This window comes from Myotis yumanensis, unplaced genomic scaffold, assembly GCF_028538775.1.
Source record: "Myotis yumanensis isolate MYYU_CA2020_CCGP unplaced genomic scaffold, mMyoYum1.0.hap1 SCAF_23, whole genome shotgun sequence".
In the NCBI taxonomy this organism is placed as follows: Eukaryota; Metazoa; Chordata; class Mammalia; order Chiroptera; family Vespertilionidae; genus Myotis; species Myotis yumanensis.
Genome location: NW_027223774.1, coordinates 8844178 through 8863354, shown reverse-complemented (window position 1 = coordinate 8863354; position 19177 = coordinate 8844178). Strand labels below are relative to the sequence as shown.

General features: G+C 49.5%; 3 protein-coding genes across 3 annotated transcripts; 1 reads left to right on the top strand and 2 right to left on the bottom strand.

The window, feature by feature from the left end:
* Nucleotides 1-2192, bottom strand: LOC139000334 (cytoplasmic tRNA 2-thiolation protein 1-like). The gene is made up of 4 exons (XM_070402566.1): nt 2185-2192; nt 1541-2049; nt 1334-1362; nt 1-213 (listed from the first exon to the last, which is right to left on the bottom strand). Exons 1-4 carry the CDS (start codon nt 2190-2192, stop codon nt 1-3), a joined length of 759 nt encoding a protein of 252 aa, XP_070258667.1.
* LOC138999618 (CTP synthase 2) lies at nt 2181-3371 on the bottom strand. Its single transcript, XM_070401789.1, has one exon. The coding sequence runs from the start codon at nt 3319-3321 to the stop codon at nt 2224-2226; it is 1098 nt and encodes a 365-aa protein (XP_070257890.1). The 5' UTR covers nt 3322-3371; the 3' UTR covers nt 2181-2223.
* Nucleotides 3372-8168: 4797 nt separating this feature from the next.
* LOC139000333 (beta-1,4-galactosyltransferase 3-like) lies at nt 8169-12072 on the top strand. Its single transcript, XM_070402565.1, has 6 exons — nt 8169-8393; nt 9226-9369; nt 10751-10938; nt 11431-11673; nt 11733-11837; nt 11919-12072. The coding sequence occupies exons 1-6, from the start codon at nt 8169-8171 to the stop codon at nt 12070-12072; spliced, it is 1059 nt and encodes a 352-aa protein (XP_070258666.1).
* Nucleotides 12073-19177: the final 7105 nt, after the last annotated feature.

Sequence of the window (19177 nt, the reverse complement as noted above, 5' to 3'; positions counted from 1 at the left end):
TCACAGTGGAGAGCTGGGGGCTTCGCGGGCTGGGGGCTGGACCTGCTCCCGCTCCTGCGAAGTCCCCGCCTCCGGCCCCACCTCGTCCCGCCCCCGACGGCCCTGGCCGATGGCCAGGCGGAGTTGGCCTCGGTCCAGGCTGTCCAGGAGGGCGCAGGTCTGGCAGAGCGGGCGGCTGGTCAGCGCCCCGCAGCGGGAGCAGGCGCCGGCGGGCTGGGGCCGAGTGCACCAGGTCCAGCACCGAAGACGGCTGAACCTTTAAGCTAAACGCCTACTGACTCTGCATTGTGTCATCTTGGGCTTTTCTATACAGTGAAACCCGGGTCTTCTTAGGGCGTCTCCATCGGCTCACATCCTCTCCGCAGGGCGTTTGGATGGGCTGTTTCCTTGGCTCAGAACACCTCTCCCAACCTCTATTCGCCCTTCACCTGGTTACCCACACAGCCTTCAGGCCTCTGCTCACTCCCAAACGCTCCCTTAACCCCCGCCTTTCTCCCTCCTCTAGGTCCCCCTGTTGCAAACTCGCAAAGCGTACTTTTCCTTAGCAGCGCCTCTCAGGTTGTAATTACATTATGTGAGAGCCGGGCAGCAGCAGGCTGACTTGTGCACCATAACCGCAAACCTTTGTATCAGGGTCACTGCTTCTCGGCCTGTGGTCTAAGTGCTTCACACATAACTCACCTAACTCTCAGCATCTCCAGGGCCCAGGCGTTATTAATACCCCCAAGTTACAAAAGAGGGAACCGAGGCTAGGAGCTCAGCTAGAGGCTACATGGCTTGCATCTGGTGCACAGGAAGTGGTCAATAATTACTTGTTGAAGGGATGACTGGGAGGGGGTAAGAGAGAATGAGAGAGGCAAACCGAGAGAGAAAAGAAGTTAAAAGACACAGTTACGTTTCAGACTACAGATGGGAGACACCCCTGCACACTCCTCCTTTTGGGAGGGGAAACCTATAGAATGTCATAATTATTATTGTTATTTTAAAATATATTTTTATTGACTTCAGAGAGGGAGAGGGAGAGAGAAATAGAAACATCAGTGATGAGAGAGAATCATTGATCGGCTGCCTCCTGCACGCCCCCTACTGGGGATTGAGTCTACAACCCAGGCATATGCCCTTGACCGAATCGAACCCAGGACCCTTCAGTCCGCAGGCCAACACTCTATCCACTGAGCCAAACCAGCCAGGGCTAGAATGTCATTTTTAAAATGCAGAGAACCACGGCCCTAGGCCTAAGGGGACCCCTCCAGCCTTCTATTGGCCACTGTGTGTGTGCACCAGGGTGATGGCAGTGGCTCAAAAGCTCGCCACGCCTGCCCTGCCCCCTTGCAGGGACGCGCACATACCAGGTCCCTGAGCCTTCGGGGGGGCGGGGGCGGGGGGGGGGGGCACGCTCAGCCCTTTTACTGAGATCCTCCTGGGTCTCCTTTTCACATCCCGGGCATGCGCCTCAGCCCCTGTCAGGTCCGCCCTCGCCCGCGCATGCGCCCCTCCCTCCCACAAAGTTCCCTCCTGCTGTCACCGCGCATGCGCTCACCAGTCACGACCTGCGTGGCTCCCACGAGGCGCGCCCCTTCCTCCAGCGCCCGCCGCCGCAACACCCCGCAGAAGGTGCAGCAGGAGCGGCTGCGGCCGGAGCCGGCCGTGCTGCGGGCCACGGTGTCCATCGTCCAGCCCCCGAAGAGGTCAGCGTAGGCCACGACGGTGAGCGGCAGCTCCCAGCGCGCCGCCTGGCGCCGCACGGCCGCCAGCGCCGCGTCCCGGTAGCCGCCGATGCCCTCGTCCACGGCCACCAGCTGCAGCGCGATGCCCAGGCGCGGCGCCAGCACCGTGGAGTCCTTGCCGCCCGAGGCCCCCACGGCCACCACGGCGCCGGGCGGCAGCAGGCGGCCCGCGACCACCGTGTGCAGCACCTCGGCCTCGAAGGCGGCGCAGAAGCAGGTGCCGCACAGCGCTTGGCCGGAGCGCGGGCGGCGGAGGGCGGCGCGGGCCTTGTGGCAGGACGCGCACTGCGGGGTCTGGGCGGGTGTGAAGGGTCCGCTTCTCCTGGACTAGAAGAGAAGGGAGGCGGGTTACAGGTGGATCCGGATTGTGGGGTTTGTGTGTTTTTTTTTTTTTTTTTTACCTTTCAAAATGCAAAATTCAATAATTGGGTCAATCAAATCCTTACAGAAACAGCACAGTGTCATTCTCCTAACTAGGGCGAACGGTCCCCAGGACTCACTCAGCTTTGCATAGCTTCTGCCACGCTTCATGGAATTTCCCAGGGTCCTCAGTTTCGGTGGTGTGCTCCAGATCAATGGAGTCGATGTACATCAGATTCAACTTGTGGTTGATGGCCAAGGCCGAGTGTTCCAGAGCTTTAAACACAGAGGCATAGCAGTCCCTCAGCTTGGTGTATTTGCCGACCAGGGCTATGGAGCACGTTTTCTGTAGCCTTTCATACCTGTCAGCCATATTTTCCCACTTGAAAAGCAAATTATTTGCAGAATCACCAATGGGCAAATCCAATCTCTCTCTGAAATATTTAACAATGCCTTGTTCCTCCAAAAGCAAAGGCACTCGGTATGTAGAAGAAACATCATGGATACGTATGTCCTGTTCACGGTTCACATGACAAAACATAGAAATCTTTTCCTTCGCAGCCATTTCGATGGGCTTTGAACTCGGGCAGACGATCAGATCAGGAGACAGGCCCAACCCCCTCAGCGCAGGAACACTGTTTTGTGTGGGTTTGGTTTTTTGTTCTCCGGTAGCACTGGGCTGTGGGACAAGGCTAACATGAATGTTACAGAAATTCTCTCTTTTTGCCTTAAACTGAAATTGTCTGAATGCTTCCACAAATGGCATTCCTTCAATGTCTCCGATGGTGCCACCCAACTCAGGAACACATATCTGGGGCTCCTCCTTATGACCATCCACTGGCACCATGGCTTGATTCATAACCCACTCTTGGACAGCATCAGTAATGTGAGGGACAATTTGTACTGTTTTCCCCAGGTAGTCACCACACCTCTCTTTATTAATCACATGCTGATATATCTTCCCAGTGGTGATGTTGTTGTCTTTATAAAGATTAATATCCAAGAACCTTTCATAATTTCCAAGGTCTAAATCAACTTCTCCACCATCGTTTAAGACAAACACTTCTCCGTGCTCATAAGGTGAAAAAGTGCCTGCATCGATGTTGATATAGGGGTCGATTTTGATGGCGGTAACTCGGAGTCCCCATGATTTTAGAATCGTCCCAATGCTGCTCGCGATGATCCCTTTCCCAATGCTCGAGGTCACCCCACCGGTGGCTAGGATGCACTTCATTGGTAGAGGAATGGCTGGGTGTCAGCACCCAGATAGAATCTGTGCGGTGGTGGTGGTGGCGCCCAGAGGCTGCCTGGGTAGCGCCCAGAGTAAACCCAGTGCCTGGAACACTTCCCTCAGCGCTGTGCAGGTCAAGCACGTTCAAATCTCAGATGAAGCTTTCACTCATCCATCCATCCATCCATCCATTCATCCATCCATCCATTCATCCATCCATTCATCCATCCATACATTCATTCAACAAATACCAGCTCAGTGGATCCTGGGCACTGGGGTCACCACAGAGAACAAACAGGAAAGGTTGCAGGAACTCAGTTCTAGTGGAGGAACCAACACATGGATAAGCAGAAATAACCTCCATACTTTAAAAATAAGGAGGAGTGACATGGAGGGATTGTCATGTGAGAGGAAGCCAGAAGGACAAAACGGTCTGGCATTTGGTCAGGATGGAAGAATGTTCCAGAGTTAACAAATGCAAAGGACCTGAAGGGTCCCGCCTGTGTGCAGTTGGTTGGAGGGCGTGTTGTGGCTGAACAGGAGAGGGTCAGGGCCTTGGAGATTGTCACGATGAGAAGCTTGGATTTTCTCTAAATGAGATAGGGATCATTGGGTGGTTTTAAGCTGTAGAGTGATTATATTTATATATAATATTTTTAAATAGATTTCAGAGAGGGCGGGGGAGAGTTAGAAACATCAATGGTGAGAGAGAATAGTTGATTGGCTGTCTCCTGCACGCCCCCTGCTGGGGATGGAGCCCACACATGGGCACAGGTCCTGATGGGGAATCTTACCATGACCTCCTGGCTCATAGGTCAACGCTCAATCAGTGAGCCACGCAGGCCAGCTGGAGTGATTTATATTTTAACAAGATCCCTCAGGCTGCTGTGTGTGAAGACAGGGTGGAGAGTGGCCAGCCCGGATCAGAGAGGAGCCTCCTGCAATGATCCAGGTGGACAACAATGGTGGCTCAGAGCAGAGGGGAGACAGTGCAAGTAGAGAGAAGTGGTCGGCTTCTGGATCTCTTCTGGAAATAGAGCAGATGGGACTCACAAGACATGGTTGGGGGAGAGGAGTGGATGAGAGACACACAGGACTCACGACAAGTCCAAGGGTTTTGGCTTGAACAATTGGAAGGACCATTTAGTAGGTAAGAGGTGAGGGATGGGGAAGAATGGGGAAAAACTGTGAGAGGGTTAGGCTTAAGGCAGAGAATCTGGAATCTCATTTGACCATAGGAGAGTTGAGGTCCTTTGCTCTGCAAGTCTTTCCTGAACCCTGGGCTGGGTCTGGCGCCTCCTCTAGGCTCAAACGGCCGCCATGATCGCCCCCTAGGCCATCCCTGACCCCTCTAGGCGGTAAGGGGACAAGGAGCGTGCGCTTGCACCGCACCCAGCTTGGGTGGTGGGAACGAGGAGCCAGACCCAGCTGCTGAGTCTAAAGAGGGTCTCCGGGAGACAGGCATTGGGGGATCACGGAGAGGAGAGCGATCTCTGCAGGTATGGCTACCGGAATGCGTGGGAGAGAAACATGGAGAACACCAGCTTCTACAGGGCAGCGAAACAAAGGGCCGAGTCCAGCCCACCACTCACCTGAGCAGAACCCGCACTGGTAGGTACAGGCTCCGAGAAAACGCGGAAGTGGGTAAACAGACTACGACTCCCAGAAGGCTTCAGGTCTACCCGCCTACCGCGGGCTTTTCTCGGACAGACTACAACTCCCTGTGAGCTTCGCGCACTGACGTCACGCGCCCCGCCCACCGGCCTCAGAAGACTGGGGGCCAATCAGATCCACTTTGCACCTGTGCCGGGAGCTGGAGGGGCTCCTGGTTTCTGTGTTCTGTAGCGCGCTGTGTACTGTGCAGCTTATTCCAAAGATGGGGAAGATGTTTCTCAGATTTTGTGCTTTCTTGGGAGTATGATAGAGTTTGCGGTTGGGGAGGCTGCGGGGTGGGGGAGAAATGGGTGGGTTGAGAAAGGGAGAGGTAGCGCTGGCGCTGGACAGCTTCCGAGGGGACACTAGGTGCGCCCCCGCGGGGTGGCAGTTGGGTGCGTGCGGGGAGCGGATAGGGTCGGGTTTACGGTTCTCTCCACGAGCTGCGGGCTCGGGGCGTGGATCCCGTTAGCGGTGATGCGCAGGTGTGGTCCGTAACCAATGCGCCCGCCTTCTGCCTGGTGGCGTTGAAGGCAGAGCTCGGGATGGAGGACAGGTGAGACCCGTGAAACGGAGGGTTCCCGGGTGCACAAGCCCCCAGAACAAAAACAAGACAACGGAGGACCTCCCCAGATCCAAGCCCCCTCTGCTGTGTGTTATTGTGTGAGTTCCTCTTGTGTCTAACCCAGTGAGGTCCTTGATCGGGGAGATTGAGAGTGACGGATGATGGGGGGCTCCTGTTGTAAGGGTTAAACCCTGGTCATTAGACTCATTCATTTGTTCATCATTTCCGGAGGCTTCCTTCGTGCCAGGCCCGTCTTGTGAGACACGCTGCATCCGGACTGGTTGGGGAGATAGGGATGATAAAGCCCAGAGGTTGTAAGTGCTGCTGAGGAGAACTTGGGGGGTGGGGGTTAGAGACGGTGGAAGTGGGGGAGCAGCACTGAGTGAGCAGTCCGCCTGTGCCAGACACTTCTTGGCACTTCCCACGCATCATCTCAAATTCCTCTGCTGTAAAGTGGGGATGACAATAATGGTACCCACTCAATGAGTTAACCGGGAAAGTTACTGTGTATTGAAAGAACAGTAAGCTTTCATTACCTTCATCTCATTCTCATAATTCAGGGAAGGCTTCCTTTTCTGGGCCTGGCGTTGCTATTCAGTATGTTGCCCACTGGCCACACATGGCTAATGGCTATTTGGACGGCAGCTAGTGTGAATTGGGCTGTAATGTAAGTGCAAAATTCATACCAGGTTAGAAGGTTTTATGTGAGAAAAGGATGTAAAATCCCTCACTAGTTTTATCTTGATTGCATGTTGAAACAATAATATTTTTTATGTATTGGGTTAGTGTCACATTAAAATAAATTGTGCCCGTTTATTTTTACTTTATAAATGAGGCCAATAGAAAATTTAAAATTAACATCCATAATATATTCGGCCCTGCTCCAGACCACAGTCTCAGCACATAGTAACATCACCCTGCCACACTCCCCTTTTCATTTATAGGTTTTTATCACTATCTGAAGTTATCTATTTTCTTGCTTGTCTTTTCCACCAGAAAGTAGGTTTCATGGAGACAGAGGTTTTGGTTGATTTTGTTTCTGGTTGTTTCCTTGGTTCACACCATAATGCCTGGATGCTTAGTAATTATAGATGGGTAAATAAGTGGGTGCTCAACTTTTTTTATGGGTGGTGATGGGGGCCCACAGATGGGTCATGCCCAAGGTCTACCCTTTCATTGCTCCCAGGCTGGTGAGGGAGAGAAACTAGATACATATCATTCCAGTTCTGGTGACCAGAGCTGTGACAGCAGAAATACCAGGGACCAGGAGAGCCCAGAGTGTAGATGAGAATAAAGGACTTAGACAAGATAAGGAGCATTTGTGCTGGCTCTTGAAGGATGAGTAGGAGTCTGTCAGGTGGAGAAGAGATCTGCATTCATTCATTCATTCATTCATTCCTCCATCCATCCAATCATCATCCTTTCCTGGGGCCTCCTGTGCTGAGAAATGCTGAGGACCCAGAGATGAGTCAGTCCTGAACCTGCTCTCCTCAAGCCCCTAGTCCACGGGTGGGCAAACTTTTTTACTCGAGGGCCACAATGGGTTCTTAAACTGGACCGGAAGGCCGGAACAAAAGCATGGATGGAGTGTTTGTGTGAACTAATATAAATTCAAAGTAAACATCATTACATAAAAGGGTATGGTCTTTTTTTTTTTTTTTTTTTTTTTTTTTTTTTTTTTTTTAGTTTTAGTTTTATTCATTTCAAACGGGCCGGATCCGGCCCGCGGGCCGTAGTTTGCCCACGGCTGCCCTAGTCTGATGGGGGAGGTTGACATGACAGTCACAATCCACAATGACCAGAGTGGGTTGAAGGGAATACTGAGGCTGTGGGAGCCCCTAGTGGCAACTTGGTTCTTGTGGCATGAAAGGGAAGGGCACCCAGAATGAGCAGGAGTAGGGCTGGTCCCTTCTATGCAAAGTGTTGGAGATAGCTCTAGCAGGTTTGGCTCAGTGGATAGAGCGTTGGACTGTGGATTGAAGGGTTCCAGGTTCGATTCCCGTCAAGGACACATGCCTGGGTTGCTGGCTGGATCCCCAGTAGGGGGCTTGCAGGAGGCAGCCAATCAATGATTTTCTCTCATCACTGATGTTTCTATCTCTCCCTCTCCCTTCCTCTCTGAAATCAATAAAAACATATTTTAAAAATGTTGGAGATAAGAGAGAACCTGGACCATTCCTGGAATAACGTTGAGTTCCTGTCGCACCCTGACATAAGCACATTGCCTGTCTTGGCACGATGAGCCTGATCCAGCAATAAGCTTCATTTTACAGACAAGGACATCAAGTGTTAGGGAGGTTGAGTTGCCCGACCAAGGGAGCAGTCCAGCTGGCATCCAGTGTGACCAAAGTGTTGAACCAGGCTGACGAGATGAGGCTGCAGATGTTCACAAGATAGGTTTTCCGCACAGATGATGTGGCCTTGAGTGGCCTTGGGAAGTGTCTCACTCTGGTCTCCCCTCTGGGGAGTGTGCAAAGCCCGTCAGGGAAGGATGTCTGCAGGAGACTGGGACTGAGACCCATGGTGAAAAAATGAGGGGTTTGCAAAATGGGAGGAATGACCTGTTTTCATTCCCAGAATGGAACAGCAGAGGGGGCTCCTGTTATTACTTCTGGGCTTACAACTGCTGATGATGGGGGCATTACTCTGCCAAAACCACCACCTCCATGGCTTCACCTCCTCCTTGCGCTTCCTCACACAAGACAAGCCAGAGGTGGGAGAAGAGCTGCCCTTTGTGGTCCAGGTCTCCTCGCCGGGAATCCCTCGCCAGGATGTGTACTCCAACTTCAGCCAGATCCACCATGTGGACAGCAGGAGGGAGGATTTGCCCAACTGCCCCGTCGTCTCACCTACATCAGTAAGCCTGTGGGAGGCCTCTATGCCCCCACCCCCACTTCAGGCTTTGGGGAGCTGGCTTCAGGGGGGGTGGTCAGAACCCTGAAGCAGAAGCTGTGGGCCTGGTAGCTGGGAGTGATGGGGAGAGAGTTGGTTATCTATTACTGAATCATGAGGGATCACCCCAAGACTTAGTGTCTTTAAACCTTCATTGTCTCTCAAAGTTTATGAGGGTCAGGAGTATTGGGAAGGGCTCAGCCGAGTAGTGGTCCATGTTTTTTTCCTCTTAATCCTCACCCGAGGGATATTTTTTCCATTGCTTTTTAGAGAGAGTGGAAGGAAGGGAGGGAGGGAGACAGAGAAAGAGAGAGAGAGGGAGAGAAAGACTTTGATTGCCTCCTGCACTCGCCCTGACTGGGACTAGGGATCAAACCTATGATCCAGGTACATGCCCTTGACCTGGAATTGAACCCGTGACCCTCCGGTGTGTGGGCCAATGCTCTAACCATTGAGAAGCTCTGGCCAGGGCCACAAGGCCTTCTTATAAGGACACCAGCCATTGGCTTCAGGGCCAAACCTAATCCAGTAGAACCACGTTTTAACCAATTGTGTCTCTGAGGACCCTATTTCCAAATAAGGTTACATTCTGAAGTTCTGGGTGGATAGGAAATTTGGGGGTGGGGAATGATTCAACCCAGTAAAACTGGGGTGTGGGGTTTCTGGGGTAGGTTCCTGATCATCTCTAGCCTCTCCCTCTCTTAAGTGGCCCCTTGAAGGTGATGATCCAAGAGAACTTGACAATGGAGCAGGTGGTGGAAAAGAACCCACTGGTGGAGCTGGGAACCTAATACCAGCCACCCAACTGCTGGACACGGCACCACACAGCAATAGTGGTACCTTACTATGGGCAAGCCCAGCACCTGCAGCACCTGCTCTTCCACCTGCACCCCTTCCTGCAGCACCAGCAACTGCATTATGCCATCTATGTGGTGAATCAGGTGTGGCAGGAATGGGGAGAGTGAAGGGCAAGAGGGCAGAGGGCTTTTAGCATGAGTTGGAACAATCAGAGCTGAAGTTGCCACTGTGAGCTGAGAGTGTGTGGGTGAGAGAATATCTGGGAGGCTGGATTTATGAGTACAAATCTTGAACTGGTAGCAATCAGAGCCAAGGACTATAGGTTTGGTCTTAACTAGTTGAGTTTGGGATCAGCTTGAATGGCTGCCTGTGGGAAAGGCTCCGTTTCATGAAGTTGAGGCCTCTCTGAGACTGGGGATGACCAGATTGGGCAATAAAGATAAGGGATGAATTAAAGGCGTTTGGGATCAGTTAGATGCTTGTTTGGATCCTGGTCTTGTCCATTACTACATGTGTTATCTGAGTGTGGGACCATGTGTCCATCCATCCATCCATCCATCCATCCATCCATCCATCCATCCCATGTTGCCGGAATAACTATGTATAATAAACTTCAGGAACTTACCCTCTGTGCATGGTTTTCTCCCCATGAGACAACAATGATAATAACACCTGCATTATTGTGTTGTGAGAAAAATTAATCGACTTAGTGAATGTATAGCAGTGAGGCCAATGCCTGGCACATAGTAGGCTCTCAATAAATGATAGGATGATGATGATGATAATGATGATGATGATTATTATTTTGATGATGGTAATGATTGTTTTGATGGTGATGATTCTGGTAATTATGGTGACAGTTAAGATGCTGTTGCTAACAGTGGTGACAATGATGGTGACAGTGGTGATAGTGATAATTGTGTTCATGGTGATGATGGTGATGGTGATGGTGATGCTAATAGTGATAATGGAGTTAATGTGATTATGTTGAGGTAATGAAGATATGATGATGTTGATGATGGACGTGATGATAAGTGATGATGTAACAGTTAAGGTGGCGGTGATAAAGATGATGATGATGATGTTGATGGAGGAAGAAGAGGAGGAGGAGAGGCAAATCCTTTCATGGTTCCTGGGCATCAGACCCAGTCATTGTCTGGTCAGAACAGAAACAGACCCAGTGGTCCCTGATTACTCCTAAACTCTGCCTCCCTCAGATGACTTCTTGAAGGTGATGATCCTTGAGAACCTTGAAGATGGCTGAGGAGGAAGAGCTGAGAGGCTGAAGTTACTGACTCTGCCTAGGATGGTGGGGGGTGGGTATCCAAGAAAAGTTTCCCAGGGGAGGTAACCTTTACATTGTACCTTTCTAGACAAGTGTGGGTTTTCCAGCTTCACAGTGGAAATAAGAAGGGGTTCCAGGCAGGAGAAGAGGACTTGAAAAGGTGAGAAGGAGGGGCCTGGCAGGTGAGAGAACACCATTGCCTGCTGATGAGGACTGCACTGAGCATCTCTGTCCACCAGGTGAACAACACTGCCTTCAACTGGGGCAAGCTTCACAATGTGGGGTTCTGGGAGGCCATGCAAGAAGAGGACTGGGACTGCGTCTTCTTCCACGATGTGAACCTACTGCCAGAGGACAACCGCAACCTCTACATCTGTGACATCTTCCCTGCCCACGTGTCTGTGGCCATCGACAAGTTCAACTACAAGTAGGTGGAGGGAGGGGGACTGTTGGCCAGGCCCTGCTCTTCCCTGAATCGTGCCCTGTTCATATGTATGATCCAGACCCTGGTCCCTGGGGTTGAGGCAGGGAGGGGACGATGGGGCTTGAGCAAAGACCTCATAGACAGAGAAGAATCTTCCTCTTGTGTGGATGCCAAGTAGGGATGGAATTGGTTATTAATAAGGGAGTCAGGATGCACCTAATAAAGTGGTAGGCAAACAGGTTTTTAACTGAGGTCAGAGGATGGGAATGAGTGATAGGAGGGGCCAAGTAAGGGTCAGGAAGGGGCCATCATTGGGGTCACAAGATGGGCTTGTCAGATGATTCAGGGAGTGGGTATGGGTCGGAGGAGAGGTTATCACAGGGGTGAGTGGAGAAGGGCTAACCCAGAAATTAACCTTGGAGATCCTGGCCAGGAAAGGATCAGGGCCCAGTACCTGAACTTCTTTGTGTTTCCAACTCTCTCTGCCATCTCTAGGCTGCCCTACCGAGGCTGCCTTGGAGGGGTGTTTGCCCTGCGTCCAGTTCACTACCTCAAGATAAATGGCTTTCCCAACACGTACTGGGACTGGGATCGTGAGGACAATGACATCACTGCCAGGTGGGGAGGCCTTGCTCTAGGGAGCCTAGCACAGGGCTGCAGATCCCTCCGTGGTGTGGGAACTACAGGCTGCCCTAGACTGAGGGGGGCATGGGCCACCCTGGCCTGGGAGGCTGCGCTGTGGCCTGGGGAACCTACAGGGGAGACAGGCATTTAGCCTCTGCCCTCTTCCCTCTAAGGCTGGAGCTAAACGGGATCCTCCTCTCACGACCCCATCTGCTCTTTGGCCGCTACCACATGCTGGAGGAGGGGCTGGGCCACAGCCATGAGCAGGGTCCCAAGAGGTGAGTCAGTGTTGGAATGGGGTGGCTGGTTCTGGGTCATCCCTGAGCCCTGGGCTCACAAGGCTGTTGCTCCCCCCCAAGTTCTGGCATCCTGGCCGAGATCCAAAGCAGGTGGCAACAAGATGGCGCGAACTCACTGGGCTACACGCTGCTCTCCAAGGAGCTGCAGCCTCTCTACACCAACCTCACCGTGGACATCACCGTCCCAGCCCCAGGAGCCCCAGTGCCAAGCTGAGGGTTTTCTGGAGGCTGGAACAGAATCCCTAAGATGGGCTGCAGGGAAGCCCTTTGACCTGCCTCACCTGGTTTCTTATTAAAGGAGAGTTTATTTTACTTGATTCTTCTCTCTGACATCCCTAATCCTCCATCCATCCATCCATGCATTGTCCCACTCAGATTCACCAAGTGCTGGTTCTCCCCACACAGTTCCAAGTGCTTAACACACACACACACACACACACACACACACACACACACACACTTCTCTTGCAAACTCATGGGATAAGCACTATTATAATCTTCCTCTTGAAAACCAGGACAGATGAATTAAGTGACTTGCCCAGTTGATGTAGAATTAAATACAGGAACCTGGATCCTGGGCCTGTCCCCTTAAAGATGATGCTATTCTTGCTTTTTGTAGTGATCTGAAAAAAAAGGGAGCGGGGGGAGAATGAATAAAAACTGTGAGGATGGTTGGATAAATTATAGCATGTCCACATGATGGAATACCATGCGGATATTGGTTAGCTGTATTGTGTGAAAAGAACAAGTACACATGTGTATGGTATGATTTGGTATTTATAAAACAGGAAAGAGTTCCTACGTAGATGTATGATTATAACCATACTAATGAGTGAATGTGGATAACAAATGTTGGCAAACTTCTGTAAACGGCCAGAGAGTATATATATTTGGCTTGTAGATAACATGGTCGTTAACACAATTAACTCTGCCACTGGAGCACAAAAGTAGCCACAGACAATAAACAAGTGAATATGGATGTGTTCCAATAAACCTTTGTTTATAAAAACAGATGGCAAAGCAGATTTAGCTGATGGCCAGTTTGCTGTCTCCTGGTGTGTATGTTTAGGAGCCTGTATAAATATATGAAAGAGTCCATAACCAGTCCATACACTGGTTATCTATGAGAGGCTCATCATTCTTTCTGAACCTGGTGATATTTAAATCACTGCCCAAGATATTCAATATAAAATATCAGAATTGTGTGGAAAAACTTATCTGTAACTCTCCAATGCAGCTTAACAGTGTTGCTTAAAAAAAAAGTCCAATTGATTCCCAAATCCAAGCATATATTTATGTCTACTATCCCCATTTTTTCCTGCTCCTTTGTTTAAATTCAAAGGTGCTTCATGGACCAGTTACAACTGCTAAGCCCATAAAATTGCCTTCCAATGTCACTGTACTTCTAAGGTGACACCACTTTTTCTGACCTTCAAAGGCAGTCATTCACTATGCCCCTTATTTTGATACTTATATTTTGAATAGCTTTCCATTAAATAGACATGAGGACTTCTTTGAGGATCAAATGAGATGAGGCACGTGAAAACGCTTCACAAACATTTGGTTAAAGTGTAAAATGTGTGTACCTGCAAGTCCTCTTCCTGGGCTGAAGAAACTCCAAGGAGGCTAGTTTCTAGGGAGAGGAAGCCAGGTGTTGCTATGTGAGGTCATTACCCGGCGCCCACAGCAAACGTTTCTGGGCTGGGCTAGGCTGTGGGCCACATTTTGTGCCATGGGGTCTCGGCAGCATTGACTGTGATTTGGTGGGGTGTGGCTCTGGGGTGGTGGCAGGTCCTGTGTCCCACTTGGGGGAAGCCAGGTGTTGGTTTGTTGGCGCCAGGTTCGTGGTGCCATTTATGTTTAAATAGCCAATGCACATCATGGCAGCTCCTGCATTCAGCATCTTCCCCCTGGTGGTCAGTGTACGTCATAGCTACCGGTTGGATGGACACTTAGCCTTTTATATATATAGATAGATTATATATATATATGTATATGTATATGTCTATATAGTATGTGTTAAAGAATAGATGAAAACAATGAAATAGAGGATGAATAATAAAACTATTCAGTACATTTAAAAATTGTTAGTATGTGGCCATGATGATAATGTCATTGAAATAGCTATATTTTGCATAACTGTATTTTGTACCAAAATATTTTTCGTTTAAAAAGTAACAAAATCTCACGCCAAAACCGGTTTGGCTCAGGGGATGGAGCGTCGGCCTGCGGACTGAAGGGTCCCAGGTTCAATTCCGGTCGGGGGCATGTACCTTGGTTGCGGGCACATCCCCAGTGGGAGATGTGCAGGAGGCGGCTGATCAATGTTTCTCTCTCATCGATGTTTCTAACTCTCTATCTCTCTCCTTTCCTCTCTGTAAAATTTCAATAAAATATATTTTTAAAAAATTGAAAAGTAACAAAATCTCAATATTTGTGGTAATAAAATCTTCAATAGCCTAATATGCAAATTGTCCCCTCGACCAGGAGTTTGACCAGGGGGTGGGGCCCGCCAACTGACCAGGGCCCCTCGCCCTGGCTGGCCCCACCTCCAATCAGCCTGCAGTCCCTCCCCCCAGCTGACCTCGCCCAGATGGCCCCCTCCCACTCTAATCTGGGGTGGGGCTGGACAGCCAACCTTCCACATCCCCTCCCGGAAGCCAGCCTGGCCCGATCAGCACTGATTGGGGCAGCTGGCCGGACCCCACCTGCGCATGAATTCGGTATTATCTGTGTTCAGCGCCCCAAGTCAAGTCTCCTTCCATCACCATTTATCTCCCCCCTATACCCTTTCTGCCTCCCCCCACCCTATAATCATTATTGTACCCATTGTGTGGATAAGGAACCTGAGACCGAATTGCGTTACATAATTTGCCTTAAGTCACTCAGTCTGCAAAGGGACTCAATCCTGTGACTGCCTCATTCTAAACTGCACAAAGTTGCCACTATCCAGTGTGGTCCCCTACAAGGACAGGGTCCCCAAAAACATCCTTTTTGACCTCCAGAAACCCGTAATGAGCAGACCACAGGACTACCAGAAGGTCAAGAAATGCCTCTCAGCCACTGACATAGGCTCCTGAGATCATTACTACCTTGATCGCCAATAAATGAGTCTCAGAGAGTGGTTTCCACAGGACCTGAAATAACTCCCAACACGGGATTCCAAATCACGCCCCCAATGGGAAACCATCACCTATCTGCTCAGCTGCCAATCACTGACCCTTACCCTGTCCACAGGCACAGCAAGGAGAAACCAACACTGACCTTACCATTCATCCCCGAAGGACCCCAACACTCAATGCCAGAGAGCAATGCAGCCAACTGGTTCCCATATGCTACCCTTAGCACCCCACTCTACCCATTTCATTAGGTCCCCAATCACTGCCCCCCAGCGGAGTGTGTCACAGTGTGACCCTCAAAATCCTCCAATCACAGAGGTTCCCGCTCCCCATCAATCACTGCCTACTTCAGCGCCTCACTTCCCCAAATGTCCTCAAGCAACATCGACTTAAGGCCCCTTAAGTTGCGCCTCAAATGATCAAGTTTTATGGGACAATATAAAATCTGACCATTAAAGTACACTTGGAATTTGTTACAAAAAGAAAATACTTATATCCATACAGAAAATACACAAGGAATGAAAATTAACGAGCCAATCTTCCAACTTCAATTCGAAACCCCCTCTTACCTCACAGAATTCCCTCTGCTAACCTTCCACAGCACCTCCGCGTCCCTCAAGCAACCAATGGTTAGATGCCGTTGGTGACGTAAGCAAAAATGTTCTAGTGAGCATGCGCACAGTTCACCCCAAACCGGAAGTGGGTGAACTGTGAACCGGAAGTGGGTGAACTGTGCACACGCTCACTAGACGGTTTGAAGCCACAGCCTGCCAATGGTCATCATGGAGAATTACTGTGTCTCTCCATCCGATGGTTCATTTTCTTTCTGGGACTGTCTGGGCGAAAGACATGGCTGGGCCCATTGGGATTATGACACTGGAGGCCGCCATTTTCAAAGAACTTTCGTTCCATACAGCCAGAGTCTTGGGGTAGTCCTCCCACGTTGGCAGGAGACCTATTAAAACACCGGGATATATTTATTTCTAGGAGAAACTGGCATTGTATATTCTGAAAAAAAAATACCTTTTCTCTGTATTGTCACACTGACGTAAGGCTCAGCTCTCAGAATCCAGGAATCCTGCCCCTTCTTCTCTCCCACCATTCTTTGCACAGAGAAGCTAATGGAGACGTGTTGGGAGCCCAATGGGTGTTGAGCTTGGCAGAACTCCCCTCCATCGCCATCTTCCATTGTGGGGCAGCTGCAGGACCGAGGCTCTGAGCTTGGTTCTCCAGGGTCCTGCTCACTCTAGCAAGGAGGTGCTGTCAATCCTGCACACCAAACACAGGGATTGGCCCTCATCCAGTGCCCTGCAGGTGGGAGAAGAACATGGTAGAGACAAGGAAAAGGGGAGACAAGGAAGCACAGAGATTCTGCAGCTGACTGCCAGGGGTTGAAGCCAGATGTTCACGTTTCGGCAAGTTAGTTAACCAATCTGTACTTCAATTTTCTGTTTCATAAGGTTGTGAGGATGGAATAATTAAACAAATGATCACGTGCAAAATGTTTAAACAGCCCTCATTGGTTTGGCTCAGTGGTTAGAGAGTCACCCTTGGACTTAAGGGTCTCTGATTGGATTCCCATCCAGGTTAGGAACCTCGGTTGCAGACTTGATCCTGCACCCCGATTTGGGGTGCCTGCAGGAAGCAACCAATCAATGTGTCCCTCCCAGATCAATGTTTCTCTCTCTGTGTGTCTCTTCCCTCTTCCTTCCATTCTCAAAATCAATGGAAAAAAATATCCCCAGTGAGGATTAACCAAAAAATAAATATTTAAGCAATGCTGTTACATAATTAGAATGAGCTGTCATGTGAGAAAAATAAGATTTATTCTATTTCACTTATTCAACAAGTATTTGTTAGGATTCTATGATGTGCTCAGGGGGGAAAAATGACTTAAGGTCAATGTTTGCAAAAGATTTCAACTTTTCCCCTCCAAAACCATTAGTAAATGCTTTGACATTCAGTTTGTTCTTTTTTTTGAATCATCATGTCATCATTCTTGTTGATTTTGTTATAGTAATAGGTCTAACTCTTCTGGATCCTTCCAAATGCATGGCGTTGGCAAATTTTCCAAACATCACTTTTCATCTTTGATCACATGAAATCTTGCATCTCTTGAGAAAGGTGCAAAGTTACCTGTTATTCTTTGCACTGTATTCACATTGCATTGTAGGAGGTTTTCATCATTGGACAGAGAGACTGAGATAGATATTTTTAATATTATGATTTATCATAAGAAATACAATACAAAATATTTAGTCTTCATCCCTGATCCAGGCAGAGCTCCCCAAATCCTTGGAATTTCCCAAGTGAGGAAAGATCTAAATGTGTCTTCTTAAAAAGTTGATGGAGTGACTTTGGGAAAGCACCTAAGGATGGGGGCTGGTTGCCTGGGGAGCAAACTATGTGATTAGAGGGTTGGAAATTTCTGTCCCACACCACCTCTCCCCCAACTCTGAGAGGTGAGCAGCTGGAGGTAGAATCAGTTGACAATGGCAGTGATGCAATCAATCATGTCTATGTTATGAAGCCTCCGTAAAACCCCAACAGGACAGGGTTTGGGTAGTTTCCAGGCTGGTGAACATGGGGAGATTGGGGAGCGAGGTGCACCTGATTGGAAAGAGCATGGAAGTCCTGTGCCCTTTCCCCATACCTTGCCCTATGCATCTCTTTCATCCGGCTGTTTCTGAGTCTTACCACATTCCCTGGCTCAGGAAGCTCATATAATCATAAGGGAACTTGTGGCTTCATGTAACACAAGCCAGATGGTTTTCAGTGAGGCAGCTTAGCAGGCCCGGAGTCTACTGTGTCAAGAGGATGAAGAAGGGGGCTGTCATGGTCTCAACGGATGGAGTCTCGGAGGGTGAGGAACTGGATGACCTGAGAAAAGGCTGAATCTTCAGGACCTGATACAAGAGCCCATGAGACTCTAAAATCTGAGAAAGAAGAGGTGTGAGGAGGAGGCAGAGGGGGGGTTGGGGTAGTGAGAGCAGCAGATGGTAAGGCTATCTTGGTCCTCTCTGGGAGAGGAAAACCACACTACAAAGGCAGAGCGTGTGGGGAAACCCAAGGAGGGTGTTTGTGTGTGTGTGTGTGTGTGTGTGTGTGTGTGTGTGTGTGAAAGAGAGAGAGAGAGAGAGAGAGAGAGAGAGAGAGAGAGAGAGAGAGAGGCTCTTCCTTGAACCTATGGATGAAAAAGGAGCCACATATTAAACATGACAAGCTCAGGGGTGGCGTGTGTAGTGGCCTTACAAACTCAGAGACCTAACATAACTACATATAATGGTCTGAAATGAAAACTTCTTAACTAAACGCGATCCACGGTGGGTAGTCATGTCCTAGGCTGATATCTTCCTTGACAAAGGTTCATCTTTACCTTAAGTAAGTGTGTCTATTGTCTTTTTGCACCTGCAATAACAGACCTTTGGAATGTCAGAGTAATCCCCCCTTTTCCAGACCCCTCAGAGCACAATCTCTCACCAAAGCAGGAGACCATGAAACCCTCACTGTTACCTTGTTGCCCCAATACCATCTCCATGTGCGGTAAATGTTAATCTTTAACTATCCTATTCCCGCCAATGCAAAGGAAGTATTTGTCTGTTCATTTTATTCATCATCCAATCTCAGAGAATTCCCCACATTGCTTTCTCCCGCCTCCCTAATTTACCACCAATGAGTTTCGTGTAACCCTTTTTCATACCTCCTTCTTTGATGGTAACGTATAAACTACAAAACTGCCATTCTCTGGAGCATTTTCTCAATCCGTTAAGCTTTTGCTCCTTGACAATGATCATCAATTTGGCTCAAATAAACTCATAAAAATTCTAACAGGTTTGGACGTTTCCTACACGACCCCCAAACTCTGATCTGTTGAATATTGGCCTTTGTTTTGAAGCACTGGGCACACGAACCTTCGGCCGGTGACAAGAGGAGTTTGGGAGCTATGGCCAGTGCTTCACAAGGCTTCCTACCTGGGCTGAGGATGAGCATGGACAGGAGGATTTGGTCCCAGGCGAGTCCCCTGCATGGAGAAGGGTCTCCAGGAGGTGGTGTCTGTGTGGGGAAGTGAAAGCAACAGCGCTCCCTTGTGAAGTGTCCTTGGGGTGAAGTGGCTTAACTTTCACTTCCCCTGCAGTGGTTTTGGGTGTTCCTGTCGGAGAGGAGCATTGGTGCCAAAACCCACAAATAGATGCCAGATGT